This window comes from Sebastes fasciatus, chromosome 3, assembly GCF_043250625.1.
Source record: "Sebastes fasciatus isolate fSebFas1 chromosome 3, fSebFas1.pri, whole genome shotgun sequence".
Lineage (NCBI taxonomy): Eukaryota > Metazoa > Chordata > Actinopteri > Perciformes > Sebastidae > Sebastes > Sebastes fasciatus.
Genome location: NC_133797.1, coordinates 42,913,435 through 42,940,315, shown reverse-complemented (window position 1 = coordinate 42,940,315; position 26,881 = coordinate 42,913,435). Strand labels below are relative to the sequence as shown.

The 26,881-nt window shown below is 42.0% G+C and overlaps 1 protein-coding gene across 1 annotated transcript in view; it reads left to right on the top strand.

The window, feature by feature from the left end:
- col9a1a (collagen, type IX, alpha 1a) overlaps positions 1–26,881 on the top strand; it is a 39,923-nt gene that overhangs the window by 11,653 nt on the left and 1,389 nt on the right. Inside the window, exons 8-31 of the mRNA XM_074631244.1 lie at positions 1,622–1,675; positions 1,889–1,942; positions 2,604–2,636; positions 3,352–3,408; positions 4,498–4,551; positions 4,784–4,837; positions 4,969–5,022; positions 6,390–6,443; positions 6,518–6,571; positions 8,803–8,856; positions 9,377–9,430; positions 9,580–9,633; positions 9,727–9,771; positions 9,885–9,938; positions 10,164–10,217; positions 11,630–11,683; positions 18,126–18,197; positions 19,246–19,281; positions 19,368–19,412; positions 19,672–19,704; positions 23,712–23,858; positions 24,086–24,140; positions 24,451–24,639; positions 26,440–26,517. Of these exons, the coding sequence (XP_074487345.1) occupies positions 1,622–1,675; positions 1,889–1,942; positions 2,604–2,636; positions 3,352–3,408; positions 4,498–4,551; positions 4,784–4,837; positions 4,969–5,022; positions 6,390–6,443; positions 6,518–6,571; positions 8,803–8,856; positions 9,377–9,430; positions 9,580–9,633; positions 9,727–9,771; positions 9,885–9,938; positions 10,164–10,217; positions 11,630–11,683; positions 18,126–18,197; positions 19,246–19,281; positions 19,368–19,412; positions 19,672–19,704; positions 23,712–23,858; positions 24,086–24,140; positions 24,451–24,639; positions 26,440–26,517 (1,492 nt within the window). The remainder of the gene's footprint in view (positions 1–1,621; positions 1,676–1,888; positions 1,943–2,603; positions 2,637–3,351; positions 3,409–4,497; positions 4,552–4,783; positions 4,838–4,968; positions 5,023–6,389; positions 6,444–6,517; positions 6,572–8,802; positions 8,857–9,376; positions 9,431–9,579; positions 9,634–9,726; positions 9,772–9,884; positions 9,939–10,163; positions 10,218–11,629; positions 11,684–18,125; positions 18,198–19,245; positions 19,282–19,367; positions 19,413–19,671; positions 19,705–23,711; positions 23,859–24,085; positions 24,141–24,450; positions 24,640–26,439; positions 26,518–26,881) is intronic.

Sequence of the window (26,881 nt, the reverse complement as noted above, 5' to 3'; positions counted from 1 at the left end):
TTGTGTTTTAGAGGCTTCAGTGCATCAGAGAGTTGATGTGTTTTAGAGGCTGTAGTGCATCAGAGAGTTGATGTGTTTTAGAGGCTTCAGTGCATCAGAGAGTTGATGTGTTTTAGAGGCTTTATTGCATCAGAGAGTTGATGTGTTTTAGAGGCTTTAGTGCATCAGAGAGTTGATGTGTTTTAGAGGCTTTAGTGCATCAGAGAGTTGATGTGTTTTAGAGGCTTTAGTGCATCAGAGAGTTGATGTGTTTTAGAGGCTGTAGTGCATCAGAGAGTTGATGTGTTTTAGAGGCTTCAGTGCATCAGAGAGTTGATGTGTTTTAGAGGCTGTAGTGCATCAGAGAGTTGATGTGTTTTAGAGGCTTTAGTGCATCAGAGTTGATGTGTTTTAGAGGCTTTAGTGCATCAGAGAGTTGATGTGTTTTAGAGGCCGTAGTGCATCAGAGAGTTGATGTGTTTTAGAGGCTGTAGTGCATCAGAGAGTTGATGTGTTTTAGAGGCTTCAGTGCATCAGAGAGTTGATGTGTTTTAGAGGCTTTAGTGCATCAGAGTTGATGTGTTTTAGAGGCTTTAGTGCATCAGAGAGTTGATGTGTTTTAGAGGCCGTAGTGCATCAGAGAGTTGATGTGTTTTAGAGGCTGTAGTGCATCAGAGAGTTGATGTGTTTTAGAGGCTTCAGTGCATCAGAGAGTTGATGTGTTTTAGAGGCTTCAGTGCATCAGAGAGTTGATGTGTTTTAGAGGTTTTAGAGGCTTTAGTGCATCAGAGAGTTGATGTGTTTTAGAGGCTTTAGTGCATCAGAGAGTTGATGTGTTTTAGAGGTTTTAGAGGCTGTAGTGCATCAGAGAGTTGATGTGTTTTAGAGGCTTTAGTGCATCAGAGAGTTGATGTGTTTTAGAGGCTTTAATGCATCAGAGAGTTGATGTGTTTTAGAGGCTGTAGTGCATCAGAGAGTTGATGTGTTTTAGGGGCTTTAGTGCATCAGAGAGTTGATGTGTTTTAGAGGCTTTAGTGCATCAGAGAGTTGATGTGTTTTAGAGGCTTCAGTGCATCAGAGAGTTGATGTGTTTTAGAGGTTTTAGAGGCTTTAGTGCATCAGAGAGTTGATGTGTTTTAGAGGCTTTAGTGCATCAGAGAGTTGATGTGTTTTAGAGGCTTCAGTGCATCAGAGAGTTGATGTGTTTTAGAGGCTGTAGTGCATCAGAGAGTTGATGTGTTTTAGAGGCTGTAGTGCATCAGAGAGTTGATGTGTTTTAGAGGCTTTAGTGCATCAGAGAGATGATGTGTTTTAGAGGCTTTAGTGCATCAGAGAGATGATGTGTTTTAGAGGCTTTAGTGCATCAGAGAGTTGATGTGTTTTAGAGGCTGTAGTGCATCAGAGAGTTGATGTGTTTTAGAGGCTGTAGTGCATCAGAGAGTTGATGTGTTTTAGAGGCTGTAGTGCATCAGAGAGTTGATGTGTTTTAGAGGCTGTAGTGCATCAGAGAGTTGATTGTGTTTTAGAGGCTTCAGTGCATCAGAGAGTTGATGTGTTTTAGAGGCTGTAGTGCATCAGAGAGTTGATGTGTTTTAGAGGCTTTAGTGCATCAGAGAGTTGATGTTCTGCTGTCTGTTTTCAGGGTCTTCCGGGGACAGACGGGCTGCCAGGTGAACTGGGTAAAGTTGGACCAGCTGTGAGTACACTTAGTAGTTTAGTTCTCTTCATATGTTTATATTCAAGTAAACAAACATTAACATAAATCTATCTAGACGTCTAAATGTCTGAAGAACTTCAAGTAAAACAACAGAAGATACAAATAAAAAGTGAATTGTAGCTGCTGATGCATTAATATTTAAGATGATTGTCCATATCCTCTGTATTAATAAAGACTTTTAATGTGTCACAGGGAGCGAGAGGGAAGAGAGGTCCGGTGGGTCTTCCTGGTTCTGCTGGTCAGCGGGTAAATATAATAATATAATAGATGATAAACACCGTCGGCTGGTTGATTATTGGTTTATATGACTGTCTCTCACTGAGAGGTTAAAGGTCGGGGGGGAGTTATTCATTATTATCAATAATATTTGTGTCATAAACTCTTTTACTGTCCATCGTTGGAGGAAAATATTCTACTTTTTACTACATTTATCTGACATTTTACCTTCATAACACATCAACAGTTTATAAAATATTGTGTATTTTTCTGTAATTTCAGTATTCAATGTCTCATTTTGTTTTTTAATAAGCTGTATAAATATTACAGCCTGTTTTTAATGCAAATTAATTTGTATTTTCTAAAATGATTATTAACAAACTGATTTAAACTTTAAAATCTATTCTTACTGCAACAACAGATTTATTCACTTGAAGATGAAATGAAGATAAAGAAGTAGTTTGTTGACATAAGGAGGACTTCTGGTGGTACTTTAAGTACTTTTACTGCAGTAAAGGCTCTGAATACTAGATCACAGATTCATGTGATTATCAGTTCAATGATTCACTGTTTGATTATTGATATTTGTGTTGGGGGGGGGGATGGGGGGAGATGAAATAACAACATGTAGAGGTTTTAGGTTAATGTGTGTATTTTAGTATTTATAATTAGTGTTGTTGTTTCTCTCCAGGGTCCTCCGGGCGTGTATCAGGGCGAGGACCTGGTGAGTTTCATTCATTCAATAAAACGCCTTTCTGCCTGTAGAACACGTTAAACATGTTAAACATGTTAAAACGTGTTTAACATGTTTAAACACGTTAAACACATGTTAAACACGTTAAACATGTGTTTAACGTGTTCATTTGCTCTTACCTGTCTATATTTCTATATACCTCTCTTATTCTATTATTATTATTATATATTATTATTATTATTATTATTATTATTATTATATATTATTATTTTAAACAATTATTTAAGTATTAATTATTAGTACGAGGTCAAAGAGTGTGTATTTATTTGTGTTATGTTAAAATATAATAATATATATATATATATATATATTTATAAAAAGTAAACAATTTGTAGTAAATATGCAAACCATAAAACGTTTGTTCATTAGCGCTTACCGGTCTATATTTCTATTCTTATTCTATTTGAGCTTGTTTGTATTTTCTATTCTTTCGGATCTTTAATGATGTTTTTTAACTGTATTTAAATATAAATATTATTTTATAATGTGTTTCTTTTGTCGTGATGTGAAGCGCTCTGAATCTCCTCGTTGCTCCATAAAGAAATACATGTTGCCTTTACTCTTCCTGGTAGCTCAGGGGGGGTCACGGGGTCACGGGGTCACGGGGTCACAGGGTCACTGGACCTCGGAGCCCCCTAGCGGCGGGGCTCTTCCATGACCTCAAATAGGCTGTTGTGTTTTTCAGTGTCCTAACGCCTGTCCCGCTGGTCTCAATGGACATTCTGGTCTCCCCGGCATGAAGGTCAGTGAAACGTCTCTGATGTTGATGTTCTGTTCTTTATGTTCTTTATGTTCTTTATGTTCTTTATGTTCTCTATGTTCTTTATGTTCTTTTTGTTCTTTATGTTCTTTATGTTCTTTATGTTCTTTATGTTCTTTATGTTCTTTTTGTTCTCTATGTTCTTTATGTTCTTTTTGTTCTCTATGTTCTCTATGTTCTTTATGTTCTTTATGTTCTCTATGTTCTTTATGTTCTTTTTGTTCTCTATGTTCTCTATGTTCTTTATGTTCTCTATGTTCTCTATGTTCTTTATGTTCTTTATGTTCTTTATGTTCTCTATGTTCTCTATGTTCTTTATGTTCTTTATGTTCTTTATGTTCTTTATGTTCTCTATGTTCTCTATGTTCTTTATGTTCTTTATGTTCTTTTTGTTCTCTATGTTCTCTATGTTCTTTATGTTCTCTATGTTCTCTATGTTCTTTATGTTCTTTATGTTCTTTATGTTCTCTATGTTCTCTATGTTCTTTATGTTCTCTATGTTCTCTATGTTCTTTATGTTCTTTATGTTCTTTTTGTTCTCTATGTTCTCTATGTTCTTTATGTTCTTTATGTTCTCTATGTTCTTTTTGTTCTCTATGTTCTCTATGTTCTTTATGTTCTCTATGTTCTCTATGTTCTTTATGTTCTTTATGTTCTTTATGTTCTCTATGTTCTCTATGTTCTTTTTGTTCTCTATGTTCTCTATGTTCTTTATGTTCTCTATGTTCTCTATGTTCTTTATGTTCTTTATGTTCTTTTTGTTCTCTATGTTCTCTATGTTCTTTATGTTCTTTATGTTCTTTATGTTCTTTATGTTCTTTTTGTTCTCTATGTTCTCTATGTTCTTTATGTTCTTTATGTTCTCTATGTTCTTTATGTTCTTTTTGTTCTCTATGTTCTCTATGTTCTTTATGTTCTTTATGTTCTTTATGTTCTCTATGTTCTTTATGTTCTTTATGTTCTTTTTGTTCTCTCCCTGCAGCTGCTCAGGAAAACTTCTTATTAAATGCATTTTATAGATAAATGTACCTACCTGTCCCTCTGTCTCTCTGTCTGTCCGTCCGTCTGCAGGGACACAAAGGAGTTAAAGGTGAATCTGGTGAACCCGGAAGACAAGGACACAAGGTAACAACCTGTCCTCTCTGATGGACTCATGTTTTAGTTCAGTGAGACGCTCACATGAGCCCAAAGTGTCCAGATTCATGCAGCATGTTGCTCGTTAACATGTTTACAGGCTTTAAGTCTCTTTATTGTGAGCTGAGTTGTGTTTTCGCTGCAGCTTCTGCAAACAGATGAAAACACAGATGTTAAATGTTTGTAGATCTCTCAGCATGATGTGACTTACGTTGTCTTTCAGGGCGAGGAGGGCGAACAAGGACTGCTGGGTGACGTTGGAGCTCAAGGACTACCGGTAAAATATTCCACCTTCTCTCTGCACACGACTCGTCCTTCTCACGACTCGTCCTCCTCTCGGTCAAACACATCAACATGTTAACAACCTTTCTGTCTCTTCTCCTCCGTCTCCTCCGATGAGTACTTCAGGGCCCCGGTGGAGCGAGAGGCCTCCCAGGAATAACCGGCTCCAAAGGTGACCGGGTAAGAGGTCCGCCGCTCCGCAGACGAAGACGAGCTTCATGGAGTCATAAATAATATAAAAACAACATTCATAATATCGTCAGGTTTCAGCACACGGCCTCCGTCAGGTCCTGTTCTTACAGAGGAACCAGAATCACAGCTTATATATACACACACCACCAATAGCTGAGTATCAATTATCCAATCAGGACGAGACACACGATGACCAACCGCTCCCACTTTCTCCAAAGACATTTCAAAATAAAAGCTCATAATAGAATGCCAGCATTGTCTGCACCGGAATAAGGAACATGTAAAACTAGACATATATTATATATATATATATATACATATATCTATATCTTTATTTATATCTTTTTTAAGATTGAAAACAGACGGTGTTTAAACATGTTGGATATAAAGTTTTCCATTTTTGCATGAAAAAATAATTTAAAACAAAGGAAGAGGAAAAAAAGAATACACATGTATATATATGTATATATGCATGTATATATATATATATATATATATATATATATACATGTAAATGTACTTCAACAATCAAGTAAAATAGAAGTAATGGTATATTAAATAAACAAAATGCATGTGTATTAATGAACACACACAGTGTGAACGCACCAGACATAAACAGCAGTAAACGCAGCCAATTTATCTTTTAATTAAAAATTAAAATTAACATTTTTCATTCAATTAAATTAAATTAAATATCTATTAATAAAGAAAATTAAAAAATTAATTATAAAAAAATTAATTATAAAAAAAATTAATTATAAAAAAATATATATATATACATATATATATATTTATATATATAATAGCTTAGTGTAGAGCTGAATGAAGGACTTTTACAAGTAAAACTAGTAAAACTTTAACTTAAGTAAAAGTACAAGAGTATTAGAATAAAAAAAACACTAAACTATACTAAAAGTAAAAGTACTCATTATGCAGAATAATGTTTATTATATTATTGGACGACCCAATGACATCAATTCCAATAGTTGTATTATCACTCTTTCCATCCACCACTATTGGTTTGGTGTTATCAGTCCTACTGTATTAGCTATTACAGCTGCTAGACTGCTATTGTGGCTGCTTCTCTCTCTCTCTCTCTCTCTCTCTGTCTCTCTCTCTCCCCCTCTCTCTCCCTCTCTCTCTCTCCCCCTCCTCTCTCTCTCTCTCTCTCTCTCTCTATGTCTCTCTCTCTCTCTCTCTCTCTCTCTCTCTCTCTCTCTCTATGTCTCTCTCTCTCTTTCTCTCTCACTCTGTATATGTTATATAAAATTACATTTTTAATTTAATAAAAAAAAAACTTTAATTAAATGAAATTAAAAAGTTAATTAATCTTGTTCTGACGTCTCCACCAACAGGGAGCTCGTGGGAAAGCAGGAGATGGAGGTCCTCGGGGAACCCAGGGAGGCCCAGTGAGTCTCCCCCCCCCCCCTCTTCCTATTCAGACATAAATACTGATTAATAATTAACTGATGACATCTTTTAGGGCGATGCGGGTCAAAGAGGAGCCATAGGTGAGCCCGGGCCAGCGGGGGTGCAGGTAAGATCTCACACACTCTCATTTTCATTGATTTATTTTATGGTTTATTTGGTACAAAATACACAAAAACACTGAAAACAGCCGTCCGACGCATCACATCCTAGTGTTTCTACTGAACAGTGAAACTAGGAGATCAGAACAGTGAAACTAGGAGATCGGAACAGTGAAACTAGGAGATCGGAACAGTGAAACTAGGAGGTCGGAACAGTGAAACTAGGAGGTCGGAACAGTGAAACTAGGAGATCGGAACAGTGAAACTAGGAGATCGGAACAGTGAAACTAGGAGATCGGAACAGTGAAACTAGGAGATCGGAACAGTGAAACTAGAAGATCGGAACAGTGAAACTAGGAGGTCGGAACAGTGAAACTAGGAGGTCGGAACAGTGAAACTAGGAGGTCGGAACAGTGAAACTAGGAGGTCGGAACAGTGAAACTAGGAGGTCGGAACAGTGAAACTAGGAGGTCGGAACAGTGAAACTAGAGGTCGGAACAGTGAAACTAGAGATCGGAACAGTGAAACTAGGAGGTCGGAACAGTGAAACTAGGAGGTCGGAACAGTGAAACTAGGAGGTCGGAACAGTGAAACTAGGAGGTCGGAACAGTGAAACTAGGAGGTCGGAACAGTGAAACTAGGAGGTCGGAACAGTGAAAACTAGGAAGGTCGGAACAGTGAAACTAGGAGGTCGGAACAGTGAAACTAGGAGGTCGGAACAGTGAAACTAGGAGGTCGGAACAGTGAAACTAGGAGATCGGAACAGTGAAACTAGGGAGTTCGGAACAGTGAAACTAGGAGGTCGGAACAGTGAAACTAGGAGGTCGGAACAGTGGAAACTAGGAGGTCGGAACAGTGAAACTAGGAGATCAGAACAGTGAAACTAGGAGATCGGAACAGTGAAACTAGGAGATCGGAACAGTGAAACTAGGAGGTCGGAACAGTGAAACTAGATTGGGTAAATTTGGTAGATTGGGTAGATTGGGTATATTTGGTATATTTGGTATGTTTGGTATATTTGGTAGGTTTTGTATATTTGGTAGGTTTGGTATATTTGGTAGGTTTGGTAGTTTTGGTAGATTTTGTAGGTTTGGTAGATTTGGTAGCTTTGGTAGGTTTGGTAGATTTGGTAGGATTGGTAGATTTGGTAGGTTTGTAGTTCTGGTAGTTTTGGTAGGTTTGGTAGTTTTGGTAGATTTTGTAGGTTTGGTAGATTTGGTAGGTTTGGTAGGTTTGGTAGGTTTGGTAGACTTAGTAGGTTTGGTAGGATTGGTAGATTTGGTAAATTTGGTAGGTTTGGTAGATTTGGTAGGTTTGGTAGGTTTGGTAGATTGGGTAGATTTAGTATATTTGGTAGGTTTGGTAGTTTTGGTAGGTTTGGTAGGTTTGGTAGATTGGGTAGGTTTGGTAGATTTGGTAGCCTTGGTAGCTTTGGTAGATTTGGTAGGTTTGGTAGGATTGGTAGATTTGGTAAATTTGGTAGATTTGGTAGGTTTGGTAGGTTTAGTAGAATTGGGTAGATTTAGTAGATTTGGTAGGTTTGGTAGGTTTGGTAGGTTTGGTAGATTTGGTAGGTTTGGTAGGTTTGGTAGATTGGGTAGATTTAGTAGATTTGGTAGGTTTGGTAGGTTTAGTAGATTGGGTAGATTTAGTAGATTTGGTAGGTTTGGTAGGTTTGGTAGGTTTGGTAGATTTGGTAGGTTTGGTAGGTTTGGTAGGTTTGGTAGGTTTGGTAGATTTGGTAGGTTTGGTAGATTGTGTAGGTTTGGTAGGTTTGGTAGATTGGGTAGATTGAGTAGATTTGGTAGGTTTGGTAGAGTTGGTATCTCTCTTCAGTTTGCAGCAACAGTAGAATAGAAGGAAAGATCTACTGTATCTCTGCTGTTTGAATTGAAGTAGAATCTACTGATGTCTCTTCAGAGCGGCTTTAAACCTTTAAAGGCTTTACATCATGGAAATCAATAAAGTTTGCAAAGCTTCAAATCTTGTATCTTATTTACTTGAAATGCATCAATGATGGTTTCTGTAGATTAAGATGTTCGATGACTGATAGTAAAGACACAACAGTTGTAATCTAATTAGTTTTACTGTTTTAAAATCCTGGTTCTAGACATCAACCCACTTCATGAAACGTTATTAAAATACTCTTTCAACCATGTCTCTGTTTCCTTTGTTTCTCCTTCTAGTGTTTTTATTTCACCTCTAAATTCAACTTGTTTCCTTCTTTGTTGGTTTCCAGGGCGACGGAGGTCCATCTGGAATCAGAGGAGTCCCGGGGCCAAAAGGAGGGCCGGTGAGCACCGCTTCATCCTATCAATCAATCCCTCTTTCTTTTTGTTTTATAACTTTATTTAAGGGGGGTTTGCATTTTATTAACATGTAAACACGTACACGTGTTTTTAATCTGTTTATTATCAGATGCATTAGTCCATTATTCTTTGTGCTGCAGACTCTAGAAGGTCTAGAAGGTCTAGAAGGTCTAGAAGGACAACAACACTGAGGATTGGGTTCAATAAATGCACTTTAGTGAACTTGTCATAGGACTCGCTCAGTGTGTGTCTTATTTTCTGGAGTTGGATCAAAGACGACACCTCCTGAATCCTGAATCCTGAATCCTGAATCCCGAATCCCGAATCCCGAATCCTGAATCCTGAATCCCGAATCCCGAATCCATCTTTTCAAACAGTTTTCAAACAGTTATTTTTAAGCCAAAACACGATTTTTCCCCCTAAAATATATAACTAATGATAAACTTAACCAAGTTTTTTGTTGTCTAAACCTAAAGACGTTGATCTCATCTTTCTGGTCAACAGGGCCTCGCTGGTCCAGATGGCCGTGAGGGAATACCCGGGCTGCCGGGGTCCAAGGTAACTACTATATATAAATATATAAATATATATATATATATATATATATATTAATATTTTATTGTCTTGTTTGTGTGTTTTTAGATAGAAAGTCTGAATCAGAGTCTCTGTATTAAACCCCCTGATGGTCTGTTTCTGCTGGTTTTTAGGGTATTACAGCTAAAAATGGGGCTCCAGGTGATGCCGGCCCACAAGGACTTCCTGTAAGTGTGACCTCTGACCTCTGACCTCTGACTTCATCATTAACAGTGTGAGATGTGTTGATGTTTGATACCATGTGTTTGATCTCCATGCAGGGTTTACCAGGCGCTTATGGACAGAAAGGAGTCAGTGGTGCAGCGGTATGATCCCATCTTTACTGAGTACCACTGTTAATAACAGATCCTTCCACTACTACACTAGTACTGATATATGGATGTATATATATATATAAATAAAGTGTTTTTCTCACCAGGGTAACACAGGTGATCCAGGTGTTGTAGGACTGATGGGGTCTCCAGGGAAACAAGTAAGTTTAAAGCAGTTTGAAAGGTGTTCTATAAAGATGATTTCATTGTAAACTAAGAGCCTCAGAGTGAGTCTGTAAAAGCATTAAACTACTTGACGGACATCAGTTCGGTATCTGGTTTACATTCCTCAACTCATAACAGAATGGAACTAAAAGAGAAAAGCCGATGATGTGTTGTTCTGCAGCTCTGATAGTGATTTAATTGGATGTTGTGTTTGTTTGCAGGGCGAGCGTGGCGAGCAGGGCGAGGTGGGACCGGTCGGACCCAGAGGAGGACCGGTGAGTCAGCTGCATCCATATTTACCTTAAAGCCGCGAGACACAGAGGACGCTCGTTGGAGAGGACAATCCAACACCGGCGATCGCCGCGCAATGCATGCTGGTTAGATTTGTGTCTGACTCGCTCTGATGTCGTGCACGCGTGGGCAACGATGACCTCACGGAGACCGAGGCCGCCGAAGGTTATTTATATAACACTTATCAGAACGAGTGCTCATCATGTGCTTTACAAGGCGGACATTCAAATAATAAAGGATAGAATCCAACGGCAGACACGCGCACGTTTCCATCACGCATTTACAAACTCATATAATAAATCTGAACTACAATGCTTCCTTTATTATGTCCTTTAGCAGAGGAAACACTGGAGCATCCTTTACCAAAGGAAAGGAGCTTCAATGCTTCCTTTATTAACCTCCTTAAAACTGGTTGAGAAGAGCCGTTAGGACGCCACGAGGCAGATGTGAACATCCACAGTGTTTCTAACCCACACTGACTTCCTGCTCGGAGTCCAGCAGCCCGACCACCTCTCACAGATGCACAGACACAGACTGATAATGCAGAATACTCCTGGCAGTTAGTTATCGTTCTTATATGTCAGAAGGTTGCATGTTGTTGCCGAAGTAACCAGCTCAAAGTCTGATTGGAGGAGGTGAATAAAGCATTTCTCTGAAGGGCTGAGTGAGATTCCATCACATGATTTATCCAGAAACCAGTATCGACCGGATCAATGAGAGAAGTGTTGTCATAAAGTCATAAAGTCTAAAACACGTACAGTCAGTTCAGTGTTCTCATCGTGCAGTTTGTTGTGCATGCACTTCTGCATCATCTAATATGATAAAATGCAAACAAATAACTCTAATTCTGACGCCTCCAACTGTCACAGAAGGAAATTCATTTTGCAGAAGCTGGCGACAGAAAACACAGTGACATCAAAACTATCAGATAAAACCGTAAACAGACCCGAACAGTTCCTCTTAATGATGCCTAACCTCTCCTCTACATCCAGTTATTACATACACCAGTCAAACTGTTCACTAACGAGTCAAACTGTTCACTAACGAGTCAAACTGTTCACTAACGAGTCAAACTGTTCACTAACTAGTCAAACGTATCACTAACTAGTCAAACTGTTCACTAACTAGTCAAACTGTTCACTAACTAGTCAAACTGTTCACTAACTAGTCAAACTGTTCACTAACTAGTCAAACTGTTCACCAACTAGTCAAACTGTTCACCAACTAGTCAAACGTATCACGCTGCCGGTCGCCAGGAGACAAAAGAAAGAGAACATTAAACATTCACAGAGTTCAGGCTGGGCAGCGTATAGCTGAACTAAATACGTCTTTCCATCATTCAGGCCTTTATTTGTGTTTTCTCTCCAGATTGAACCGTTTCTTTTGTCTCTTTCAGGGAGGACGAGGAGAGAGAGGACCTGACGGGCCTCGAGGATCACCAGGAGCCAGGGTAAGACCTGACAGAGAGAGTCTGTCTAATATCAGGGATAAAACCTCCCCCTACACCATGAACCATCGACATATATACATACATAGACATACAGTATATACATACATAGACATATATACATACATAGACATACAGTATATACATACATAGACATACAGTATATACATACATAGACATACAGTATATACATACATAGACATACAGTATATACATACATAGACATATATACATACATAGACATACAGTATATACATACATAGACATACAGTATATACATACATAGACATACAGTATATACATACATAGACATACAGTATATACATACATAGACATATATACATACATAGACATACAGTATATACATACATAGACATACAGTATATACATACATAGACATACAGTATATACATACATAGACATACAGTATATACATACATAGACATATATACATACATAGACATACAGTATATACAAACATAGACATACAGTACATACATACATAGACATATATACATACATAGACATACAGTATATACATACATAGACATACAGTATATACATACATAGACATACAGTATATACATACATAGACATATATACATACATAGACATACAGTATATACATACATAGACATACAGTATATACATACATAGACATACAGTATATACATACATAGACATACAGTATATACATACATAGACATATATACATACATAGACATACAGTATATACATACATAGACATACAGTATATACATACATAGACATATATACATACATAGACATACAGTATATACAAACATAGACATACAGTACATACATACATAGACATATATACATACATAGACATATATACATACATAGACATACAGTATATACATACATAGACATACAGTATATACAAACATAGACATATATACTTACATAGACATACAGTATATACAAACATAGACATACAGTATATACAAACATAGACATATATACTTACATAGACATACAGTATATACAAACATAGACATATATACTTACATAGACATACAGTATATACAAACATAGACATAGATACATACATAAGGGCGGCTGTGGCTCTGAGGGTAGAGCAGGTTGTCCACCAATCGGAAGGTCGGTGGTTCGATCCCCGGCTGCTCCTGATCACATGTCGATGTGTCCTTGAGCAAGACACTTAACCCCAAATTGCTCCCGAAGGCATAGCCATCGGTGTGTGAATGAGTATTTAGATTAGATCCTGATGGGCAAAGTTGGCACCTTAGTAGCCTCTGCCATCAGTGTATGAATGTGTGTGTGAATGCTGACATGTAGTGTAAAGCGTTTTGAGTGGTCGGAAGACTAGAAAAGCGCTATATAAGTCCATTTACCATTTACATAGACATACAGTATATACATACTGTAGATGATACGTCAACGTGGGCGCCATATTGGACCAATTGTCCAAGATCCCGGACGAGCCCCCAATTGTTACGTTCCCCCGTTTAGGGTCCAGGGGATGGAGGGAGCAACAAGAAATGTTTACCCAGGAAGGAGAGGGATTGGCAATGGATGTGTGCAAACAATAATTATACCATTTATTAACAATAAATTAACATTTTATTTATGATCTACGAGGAGAAGAAAACTAAAGTTTGGTCTCTGGTTACTTAGAATCTGATTAGTCAAGCTCTAATCGCTGCTAGACGCTCAGGAGACGAGTGTGTACACGTTTTATCTGCTATAAATGAACCTTAAAGGGAGATCAGTCAACTATTTAATCCTCTTATCAACATGGGAGTGGACAAATACTCTGCTTTATGCAAATGTATGTATATATTTATTATTGTAAATCAATGAACAACACAAAACTATGACAGATATGGTCCAGAAACCCTCACAGGTACTGGTACTAGTACTCTTTACTACTACTCTGTACTACTACTCTGTACTGGTACTCTGTACTACTACTCTGTACTACTACTCTGTACTACTACTCTGTACTACTACTCTGTACTACTACTCTGTACTATTACTCTGTACTATTACTCTGTACTAGTACTCTGTACTAGTACTCTGTACTACTACTCTGTACTAGTACTCTGTAATACTACTACTCTGTACTACTACTCTGTACTAGTACTCTGTAATACTACTCTGTAATACTACTCTGTACTAGTACTACTACTATGAGATCCGGGTCTTGAAACACAAAGTGATCGATCAGTGATCATAACTAGGATCTCCTGTCCTGAACGTCTGATTCAACCTGAGGATCATTCACCAGGATAACCCTCGGAGGTGAGCTGAAGCCTCGTGTCATGCTGTTATTAACGAGCGGCGGGTCTTTATGAACTTCTGTCCTTCAGTTAAAGTCTTTAATCCGTCGCTGAGCGGCTGTGAATGGAACTCTTGTTACAGAAACACGACGACCTGGGGGGGCGGGGGGGGGGGGGGGGGGGTTCAGGGCAGGAAAAGAAAAAGGAGCCCTGAAAGAGCTCTCTGTTCCCCAGGAATGCCTGAAACCCGTCGGCCTGAACGCTGAACGCCACCGTCAGTACCCAGAAACATGTGATGAAATGGGGGGGGGGGGGGGGGGATGTTTGTATTTTCTCTGGTTAAAGTGGGGGAGGGGCTCTTCTACGCTTCACACAGGCCCTCTGGTGTTCTGATCCTAAATGTGCACCACTGTTGATTTTTGTTGTGTGTATTTAACTGTATATATATATATATATATATATATATATGTATATATATATATATATATACATATATATATGTGTGTATGTTCTGAGTATTTAACTGTATGTATATATATAAGATAAGATAAGATAAGATGGACCTTTATTAATCCCCGGAGGGAAATTCGGGTGTCAAAGCAGCAACATCAGCAAACAGAGTGAAACAATAATAGAGATATAAAAGATACAGAGTGAATGGGTGAACATAGTGTGTACAGTCCGTCAATAAATAAATGTAGTATGTACAATAAATAAATAAATAAATAAATGTAATATGTACATATGTGCAGTCAGCAATAAAGTGGTAAATAGGATGTATAGTGTAAAGTGAGTGTAAAGTGCGCCAGATAGTGCATGTTAAAAGGTAGATAGTGCATGTTTAAAGTTCTTAGAGTCCTAATAGTTGTCATATGGGGGTCAGCCTTGGTTGTGGAGCCTGATGGCTACCAGCATGAAGGACTGACCCAGGCGCTTTGTGTTGTGCCGAGGAGGGATGAGTCTGTGGCTGAAGGTGCTCCTCATCTTGACTAGCTCATCATGGAGGGGGTGGGAGGGGTTCTCCAGGATAGCGTCCAGCTTCCTCCTCATCCTCCCCTCTGCCACCACCTCCAGATCATCCAGCTCAGATCCAACCACAGAGCCAGCCTTCCTCACCAGCCTGTTCAGTCTGTTGGCATCCCTTGTGTTCATGTTACCCCCCCCCCAACATGCCACAGAAAGAAGAGAACACTGGCTACTACAGACTGGTAAAACATCTGCAGCAGCCTATTGCATACATTAAAAGACCTGAGCCTCCTCAGGAAGAACAGTTTGCTCTGTCCCTTCCTGTAGAGGGCCTCGGTGTTATCAGTCCAGTCCAGTCTACTGTTCATGTGTACTCCCAGGAACTTGTAGGTGTCCACCACCTCCACCTCCTCCCCTCGGATGGTGATGGGAGTTGGGGGCCTCGTGCTCCGCCGGAAGTCCACCACCAGCTCCTTGGTCTTTCCAATGTTGAGCTGGAGGTGATTGTTATCACACCACCCTATGAAGTTCTCCACCAGGGCTCTGTACTCCTCGTTGTCATCTGTGATGCAGCTGACGATGGAGGAGTCATCGGAGAACTTCTGTAGGTGGCATGTACCCGAGTGGAAGCGAAAGTCGGAGGTGTAGGTGGTGAACAGGAAGGGAGACAGCACAGTTCCTTGGGGGGCGCCGGTGTTGCTCACCAGCACATCTGACAGGCTGCCCTGCAGTCTGACATACTGTGGTCTGCTGGTGAGGTAGTCCGTAATCCAGGCCACCAGGCCATGGTCTACCTGCATCACTGAGAGCTTCTCAGCTAGCCGGAGTGGCAGGATGGTGTTGAAGGCGCTGGAGAAGTCGAAGAACATGATTCTTACGGTGCTGTGCGGCCTCTCCAGGTGAGTGTAGGCTCTGTGGAGCATGTAGGTGATGGCATCATCCACACCGATGTTTTCCTGGTATGCAAACTGCAGGGGGTCCCGGGAGTCGCTCACAAGGGGCTTGAGGTGCTGCAGAACCAGTCTCTCAAAGATCTTCATGACGTGTGACGTCAGAGCAGCTGGCCTGTAGTCATTGGGGGTGCTGGGGTGTCCCTTCTTGGGCACCGGGACGATGCAGGAGGTCTTCCAGAGCTGGGGCACCTTCCTGAGGCTGAAGAGGTGCTGGAACGCTGCTGCCAGCTCCCCAGCACACGCCTTGAGCACCCTGGGGTTGGTGTTGTCTGGTCCCCTGGCCTTGTTCACGCTGATCTTTGAGAGCTGCTTCCTCACCTGGCTGGTTGTGATGATCAGGGTGGATGTTGCAATGTCTCCAGGTGTAAAAGACATGCTGGGGCTGTGATCCTCAGGGTAGGTATGGGGGGGGCAAGCTGCTGCTGCCTCCTGGGGATGGGTGCTGGGGGGAGGAGGAGAGGTGTGGAAGGGGGGGGAGGAGGGGAAGGAGAGGTGTGGAGGGGGGCACTGGTGTTGGTGAGTGAGGACCCAGGCTGTCCTGCTGAGCTCATGGGGGGGTTGGTTGGTCAAACCTGTTGAAAAACAGGTTTAGCTCATTTGCATGTTCCTGGGTCCCCTCAACACCAGGGCTCGGCTGTTTGTAGCCAGTTATCTTCCTGAACCCCCCCCCACACCTCCCTGGAGCTGTCGGCCTGTAGTCTCCCCTCCAGTCTGTCTTTGTAGGTGTCCTTGGCCGCCCTCAGCTCCTTCTTCAGCTCCTTCTGGACAACCTTGGCCCCCTCAATGTCCCCGGCCATGAATGCCCTCTTCTTCCTGTTCAACAGGGCTTTAATGACCCCATTGATCCAGGGCTTGTTGTTAGGAAAGCAGCGTACCTTTTTGGTGGGTACGATGCTCTCCTCACAGAACCTAATGTAGTCTGTGATGCAGTGGGAGAGTCCATCGATGTCCTCACCGTGGACCCTGTCAAACAACTCCCAGTCTGTTGACCTGTAACACTCCCTCAGCTCCTCCTCAACTTCCACTGACCACTGTTGAACAGTCCTGGTGGTGGCGGGCTGCCTCCTGACAACAGGCTTGTATGTTGGCACAAGCCTGATGAGGTTGTGGTCTGAACCGCCAAGGGGAGGGGGAGAACAGTGGCGCTGTATGCCTCCTTAATGTTGGCTTACAGCGGGTCCAGGGTCGTATTGTGTCTTGTGTTACAGGTCACATTCTGGGTGAAGTTCGTCAGGGTTTTGGAGACATGGTTAAAATCACTATTTACGATGATGAATGTGCTGGGGTGCCTCGTCTGTAATCCCGCGACGATGGAGTGGATGACGTCACTTGCCTGCGCCGCCACAGCACTCGGTTGAATGTAAACAGTAATGCAGTGTGAGAACTCTCGAGGCAGATAATATGGCCTCAAACTCACAGCCAGCAGCTCCGTGTCCGGGGTTCAGATGCGCTCCTTTACAGTGATGTGTTTGGGATTACACCATCTGGAGTTCACAAAGACAGCAAGCCCTCCGCCTTTCTTTTTACCGCTCTGTTTGTCTCTGTCAGCTCGCACCACCGTGAAGCCTTCCGGTTCCACTAAGCAGTCTGGTATAATCCCCTTCAGCCATGTCTCCGTAAAGCACAGCACACTGGACTCTCGGTATTCCCGTTGGTCTTTCACCAGGGCTGCTAGCTCGTCCGTCTTGTTGGCCAGAGATCTCACATTGCCCATGATCACTGAAGGCAGGACGGGTTTAAATCTCCTCCTCTCCTTCTCCCTCCTCCCCCTCACGATCGCGCCGGCTCTTGATCCCCGTCTGTGTCGCCGTATCTCGGCAGGTAAATCCTTTGGTGGCGCTGCTACTCGGTCCCGAAAGGCGAGGAGCGCTTCAAACGAATACACCGTCTATTGTCCGATCATGTCCGTTGGTCAGGCTAACTAAATATAATAACTAAATAAGACGGCTGTGAAAAAGGAAACTATTTACATAAAGTGTGCAGTATACTATCACTGACAGAAACTAAGCGCAGTAGAAAATTAAAAGTAACGAAAAAGTAGCAAAAAAAAAGACAAAGAAAGTAGAAACACGGAGAGCTACTAAGACAGGCTGCCACTCGCGTCGGCGCCTAGCAACCACTATATATGTGTATATTCTGAGTATTTAACTGTATATATATATATATATATATATATGTGTGTCTATATTCTTGTATTTAACTGTATATGTATGTTGTGTGTGTGTGTGTGTGTGTGTGTGTGTGTGTGTGTTTTAACAGGGAGGTAAAGGAGACCTGGGTCTTCCAGGACTTCCTGGTCCTGCTGGTTATCGTGGTCAGAATGGCGACCGGGTAAGAGACACAGAATGACATCACGTGATGAACCTCATCACGTGATGAACCCACTCCGTCTCACGGCAGTCTGTGAAATATTCACCAAGTGTAATCTATTTAATTTAATTTGTGTACGCAGACGCGCTTTTCCTCTTTTTCTCGTGACGCTCAGCACGACTTTCAAAAACGTATTTTTCGTGCGTCTCCTACGAATGTCCAGCAACACGTAACGTATGTGTCAATTTCCGCTCCAGTCTTTTCAAAATAAAACTACCTCATTAGTGTTTTTATACCCCCCCGTCCATTCCAACCTCCTCCCTACGTGTCGTCCCTACTCTCTACACGTCCCGCTTCACAGTTATGTGGATCATCTACAAATTGATTTCGTGCTGACCATCACGCAAAAAAATTTGAAGTTTGTGTCCGTGTACACAAATCAATACATCAACTGCTGCGTGACTGAGCTGGATAAACACGCTGATTCACTTTAAAGGGGAAGTATCAGCTCATTTCCAGGTTCATACTTATATTTTAGGTTTCTACTAGAACATGTTTACATGCTTTAATGTTCAAAAACACTTTATCTTTCCTCATCCTGTCTGTCTGAATATACCTGTATTCGCCTTAACGTAAGTTACGTTAGTGACGTAAGTTACGTTAGTGACGTAAGTTACGTTAGTGACGTAAGTTACGTTAGTGACGTAAGCCACGTTAGTGACGTAAGTTACGTTAGTGACATTAGTGACGTAAGTTACGCTAGTGACGTAAGTGACGTGTTTTACGTACATCTCTGTATATATACAGTATATATACAGTATATATATATATATATATACACAGTATATACTGTATATATAGGCTGCAATAAAACTAATCAGGAGACAATATTTGTGATTTACTGCCCCCCCTTTAAGTCCACCAGATACCACCTATCAGAACCACGGGACTATGACGACGGGGTTTTGGCTCCAGGATATGACCGATTTATTTGTTTGAAAATATGAAGTTGTTTCAGATAATGAAATACTCATCAGGCTATATGTTATATCATGTTTTTCCTCCTCAGGGTGCAGTCGGTCTCGACGGTCCAACGGGAGACCAGGTATGTTTCAGAATATTAACACTCAGATTACAGAGTTTTGACTCGGAGCACATTAAGAACCAAAAAACATCTTTTCATTCTTTCAGGGAGCTGCAGGAGCTGAAGGAACACCAGGAGACGGTGGAGACCTGGTGAGTGACCCACCACTGAAACACCTGCTTCCATACAGTCAACAGGATCTGTCTCTTCAGTGGGAAACCACAAGAATATGTATAGAATTGATGTATATATGTATATATGTATAGTAGAATATGTAGTTCTGGAGAACTTGTAAGATATTTAAGATCATTAAGATGTGAAACGTCTGGTACTATGAGATCACTTTTGCTATGGCAACGTTGGATGCAACTTCCTGCAGACAAAATCATTTATGAATCTTTTCCTCTACAGGGTGATCAAGGAGAACCAGGAGAGAAAGGATCGGTATGTTCACTGAAAGCCAGCATCACAACCACATCACAACCACAACACAATCAGATCACAAACAGATCACAACCACATCACAACCACATCACAACCAGATCACAACCAGATCACAACCAGATCACAAGAACATCACAACCACATCACAACCAGATCACAACCAAATCACAACCACATCACAACAACATCACAACAACATCACAACAACATCACAACCAGATCACAACCAGACCAAAACCACATCAAAACCACATCACAACCACATCACAACCACATCACAACCAGATCACAACCACATCACAACCAGGTCACAACCAGATCACAACCACATCACAACCAGATCACAACCTGATCACAACCAGATCACAACCAGATCACAACCACATCACAACCAGATCACAACCAGATCACAAGAACATCACCACAACATCACAAAAACATCACAACCAAATCACAACCACATCACAACAACATCACAACAACATCACAACAACATCACAACCAGATCACAACCAGACCAAAACCAGATCAAAACCACATCACAACCACATCACAACCACATCACAACCAGATCACAACCACATCACAACCAGGTCACAACCAGATCACAACCACATCACAACCTGATCACAACCAGATCACAACCAGATCACAACCACATCACAACCAGATCACAACCTGATCACAACCAGATCACAACCAGATCACAACCACATCACAACCAGATCACAACAACATCACAAACAGATCACAACCACATCACAACCACATCACAACCACATCACAACCACATCACAACCACATCACAACCAGATCACAACCAGATCACAACCACATCACAACCAGATCACAACAACATCACAAACAGATCACAACCACATCACAACAACATCACAACCAGATCACAACCAGACCAAAACCAGATCAAAACCACATCACAACCACATCACAACCACATCACAACCAGATCACAACCACATCACAACCAGGTCACAACCAGATCACAACCACATCACAACCTGATCACAACCAGATCACAACCAGATCACAACCACATCACAACCAGATCACAACCTGATCACAACCAGATCACAACCAGATCACAACCACATCACAACCAGATCACAACAACATCACAAACAGATCACAACCACATCACAACCACATCACAACCAGGTCACAACCACATCACAACCAAATCACAACCTGATCACAACCAGATCACAACCAAATCACAACCACATCACAACCACATCACAACCAGATCACAACCAGATCACAACCTGATCACAACCAGATCACAACCACATCACAACCACATCACAACCACATCACAACCACATCACAACCAGATCACAACCACATCACAACCACATCACAACCACATCACAACCACATCACAACCACATCACAACCAGATCACAACCAAATCACAACCAGATCACAACCAGATCACAACCACATCACAACCAGATCACAACCTGATCACAACCAGATCACAACCAGATCACAACCACATCACAACCAGATCACAACAACATCACAAACAGATCACAACCACATCACAACCACATCACAACCAGGTCACAACCACATCACAACCAAATCACAACCTGATCACAACCAGATCACAACCAAATCACAACCACATCACAACCACATCACAACCAGATCACAACCAGATCACAACCTGATCACAACCAGATCACAACCTGATCACAACCAGATCACAACCACATCACAACCACATCACAACCACATCACAACCACATCACAACCAGATCACAACCACATCACAACCAGATCACAACCAGATCACAACCACATCACAACCACATCACAACCACATCACAACCACATCACAACCACATCACAACCAGATCACAACCAAATCACAACCAAATCACAACCACATCACAACAACATCACAACAACATCACAACCAGACCAAAACCAGATCAAAACCACATCACAACCACATCACAACCACATCACAACCAGATCACAACCACATCACAACCAGGTCACAACCAGATCACAACCACATCACAACAACATCACAACCAGATCACAACCAGATCACAACCACATCACAACCAGATCACAACCTGATCACAACCAGATCACAACCAGATCACAACCACATCACAACAACATCACAAACAGATCACAACCACATCACAACCACATCACAACCAGGTCACAACCACATCACAACCAAATCACAACCTGATCACAACCAGATCACAACCAGATCACAACCAGATCACAACCAAATCACAACCACATCACAACCACATCACAACCAGATCACAACCAGATCACAACCAGATCACAACCTGATCACAACCAGATCACAACCTGATCACAACCAGATCACAACCACATCACAACCACATCACAACCACATCACAACCACATCACGACCAGATCACGACCACATCACGACCAGATCACGACCAGATCACGACCACATCACAACCAGATCACAACCTGATCACAACCCCATCACAACCACATCACAACCTGATCACCACCAGATCACAACCAGATCACAACCTGATCACAACCACATCACAACCACATCACAACCACATCACAACCTGATCACCACCAGATCACAACCAGATCACAACCACATCACAACCACATCACAACCAGATCACAACCTGATCACAACCAGATCACAACCTGATCACAACCAGATCACAACCAAATCACAACCTGATCACAACCACATCACAACCCCATCACAACCCCATCACAACCACATCACAACCACTTCACAACCACATCACAACCAGATCACAACCTGATCACAACCAGATCACAACCAGATCACAACCACATCACAACCACATCACAACCTGATCACAACCACATCACAACCAGGTCACAACCAGATCACAACCACATCACAACCAAATCACAACCAGATCAGAACCAAATCACAACCACATCACAACCACATCACAACCACATCACAACCACATCACAACCAGATCACAACCAGATCACAACCACATCACAACCACATCACAACCAGGTCACAACCACATCACAACCACGTCACAACCACGTCACAACCAGGTCACAACCAGATCACAACCACATCACAACCACATCACAACCAGGTCACAACCACACCACATCACAACCACATCACACCAAATCACAACCAAATCACAACCACATCACAACCACATCACAACCACATCACAACCAGATCACAACCACATCACAACCAGATCACAACCTGATCACAACCAGATCACAACCACATCACAACCACATCACAACCACATCACAACCTGATCACAACCACATCACAACCAAATCACAACCACATCACAACCAGATCACAACCTGATCACAACCAGATCACAACCACATCACAACCAGATCACAACCACATCACAACCTGATCACAACCACATCACAACCTGATCACAACCACATCACAACCAGGTCACAACCAGATCACAACCACATCACAACCAAATCACAACCAGATCACAACCACATCACAACCAGATCACAACCACATCACAACCTGATCACAACCACATCACAACCAGATCACAACCAGATCACAACCACATCACAACCAGATCACAACCAGATCACAACCTGATCACAACCAGATCACAACCACATCACAACCTGATCACAACCACATCACAACCAGGTCACAACCAGATCACAACCACATCACAACCACATCACAACCACATCACAACCACATCACAACCACACTTGAGTAGGCTGAATGAGTCTCAGGAGGTGTTTCAAGAGCAGGATCAGCTGCTTCCCAGCAGCTTTAACGGTGACCCGGCTGCAGGACTTTTTCAGTTTTCCAGGATGCTTCTTGATGAGTTCAACAACAAACAACAACATCTTTTCCTTCTTCCTCACTTTGACGTTGAAACATGAGATGTTTCGGTGTGTTTCTGCACCTCTCCCTGTCTCGTTGAGTTAACATCCTACATGCTGCTGTGGTATTACAGACCGGCCCGCCAGGAGAGACGGGGAATAAAGGACCCGAGGGCGGCCGAGGCCAGCAGGGGAAAGAGGGCAAGTCGGGCCAACCGGGACCACGCGGCATGCAGGGCGACATGGGGGTACCGGGCCTGCCGGGGTCGCAGGGACCGGCGGTGAGATGACTTCTATCTATAAACTAGCTAACATGTTCAACTGGAAGACTCTTCTGGTTATTTTCAACAGTCCAGTTCTGGTAAAAGTCAGAAAATCAAGTTTTTGGGAGTGTTTTTTCATTAAGCATTACGTTTATGGAATTAAATAAATATGGTAACAGCTCAGGGCCTCGTTAGCATGTGATGTTATAATAACTCATCAATATCAATAATCTTTGTTTGTTCAGGGAAAATCACCGACTGATACACACATCAAACAGGTGTGCATGAGGGTCATGCAAGGTAAGTGTTTGTCATCTTCTTACCCAGAACTCAATGTTTTCCTACAAAGTTAAGTAGTTTTTTTGCGTAAACCTAAATAAGTTGTAGTTTTCTATGTATCTCTGAGATTTCTGCCACCCCCCGATACAACGGAGGTGAATAGACTTTACTTTGTGGTGCTCACCGCGATTAAAACAATCCAAAGCAGAAATAGTATTACTCCGGATAATACTCAGACTGTTGCAGTTTACTGGAACTACTTTATACTGAAGAGATCAATGCTGTCAAAGCTTCTAAATATAAATGTCCAACATGTCCTCCTGTGTCACAGAGCAGCTGGCCCAGCTAGCAGCTAGCCTGAGAAGGCCCGAGTCAGGCATCTCCGGGCTACCCGGTCCCCCCGGCCCCCCTGGACCTCCGGGACCCACCGGAGAGAACGGTTTCCCCGGACACACCGGATCACGAGGACTGCCCGGTCTGAAGGGTCCGGCTGGGTTGATGGGTCGCAAAGGACCCAAAGGTGAGATTCAGATCAGCAGGTCTACGACCGCATGGATGTTCCACTGTCAGCTTGTTTCTGTCTGGAAACTAAAGAGTTAATGAGAATTCACTGTTAAGATACTGTAAAACAATGAATAGAGACCAGGTGATAGATAACCTGAGACCAGGTGATAGATAGCCTGAGACCAGGTGAGAACAGGTGATAGATAGCCTGAGACCAGGTGATAGATAACCTGAGACCAGGTGATAGATAACCTGAGACCAGGTGAGAACAGGTGATAGATAGCCTGAGACCAGGTGATAGATAGCCTGAGACCAGGTGAGAACAGGTGATAGATAGTCTGAGACCAGGTGATAGATAGTCTGAGACCAGGTGATAGATAACCTGAGACCAGGTGATAGATAGTCTGAGACCAGGTGATAGATAGTCTGAGACCAGGTGATAGATAGTCTGAGACCAGGTGATAGATAACCTGAGACCAGGTGATAGATAGTCTGAGACCAGGTGATAGATAACCTGAGACCAGGTGATAGATAACCTGAGACCAGGTGATAGATAGTCTGAGACCAGGTGATAGATAACCTGAGACCAGGTGATAGATAGTCTGAGACCAGGTGATAGATAGTCTGAGACCAGGTGATAGATAACCTGAGACCAGGTGATAGATAGTCTGAGACCAGGTGATAGATAGTCTGAGACCAGGTGATAGATAACCTGAGACCAGGTGATAGATAGTCTGAGACCAGGTGATAGATAACCTGAGACCAGGTGATAGATAGTCTGAGACCAGGTGATAGATAACCTGAGGCCAGGGGCCCATAGTGTCAGGCTATCTATCACCTGGCCTTCACCTACAAAATGTCAGTTAAGGAGACACATTCCAACCAGGAGGAAACTCAAAATGACTACAAAGAGACGCAAAACAACTACAAAGAGACGCAAAACAACTACAAAGAGACGCAAAACAACTACAAAGAGACGCAAAACAATTACAAAGACACTCAAAACAACTACAAAGAGACACAAAACAACTACAAAGACACTCAAAACAACTACAAAGAGACACAAAACAACTACAAAGACACTCAAAACAACTACAAAGAGATGCAAAACAATCACAAAGAGACACAAAACAACTACAAAGACACTCAAAACAACTACAAAGAGATGCAAAACAATCACAAAGAGACACAAAACAACTACAAAGAGACACAAAATGACCACAGAGTGATGCGTAACAACTACAAAGAGACAAAACAAGGCTAAAAAGAGGCTGAACTTGTCCCTGTGTAGGAGACGTGGTGGACTCTTTGTCTCATAATCATCTATAGTTGCATCTTTTGAAAGAATGAAGAGATTTTTATCTGATCTTGTGAACGTCCAACCTGAACATCTGGAGGTTTTCATCATCCTGTGAAAGTCCAACCTGAACATCTGGAAGTTCTCATCATCCTGTGAACGTCCAACCTGAACATCTGGAGGTTCTCATCATCCTGTGAACGTCCAACCTGAACATCTGGAGGTTCTCATCATCCTGTGAACATCCAACCTGAACATCTGGAGGTTCTCATCATCCTGTGAACGTCCAACCTGAACATCTGGAGGATCTCATCATCCAGGAGCTAAAGACGTGTTTTATTCCATGTGTTCTTCTTTCTATCTGGTTCTGACCCACTTCCCCCTCAGGGACCAATCAGGTCGGTCGTAATGTTAACGAAGGAACAGACGAGGGGAAGTCGGAGCTTGAACTCCGGCTAAATACGGCAACTTCAATTCTGTGTGAATCCTCTTGGTGACGGTTCTGTTTGGTGTCTGCAGGTGACCAGGGGGACAGAGGGGACAGAGGACCGACAGCGAGAGGAACCAAAGGAGCGCCCGGTGCACCCGGTCTACCAGGTACATGATGAAGACAAACGTCCTCCATCTCTGACTCTTCTCCCTCAGATGAACACCGTCAGCTCCGTCAGCAGAACGTTCCATAAATAAATAAGTAAATAGTTATAATAGTTATAATAGTGTTCATATTTATAATGTTTGATCGTTCAACAGGACGTTTCAGTAGAGATATTAAATATGACATAGAATAGAAATAATGTAGTTTTACTTCTGTACGTCTCTCTGTAGGAGGACGTTTTACCGCCGTCTGGTCGTCTCTTTCAGTCCAAAATGGCGGCAGCGTAGCTCTGCTGCTGGGCGCTGACGTCGACGTGGAACGAACGGCTGACTTTGGTTGCGTCCTAAATTCCACTAACATGTTATT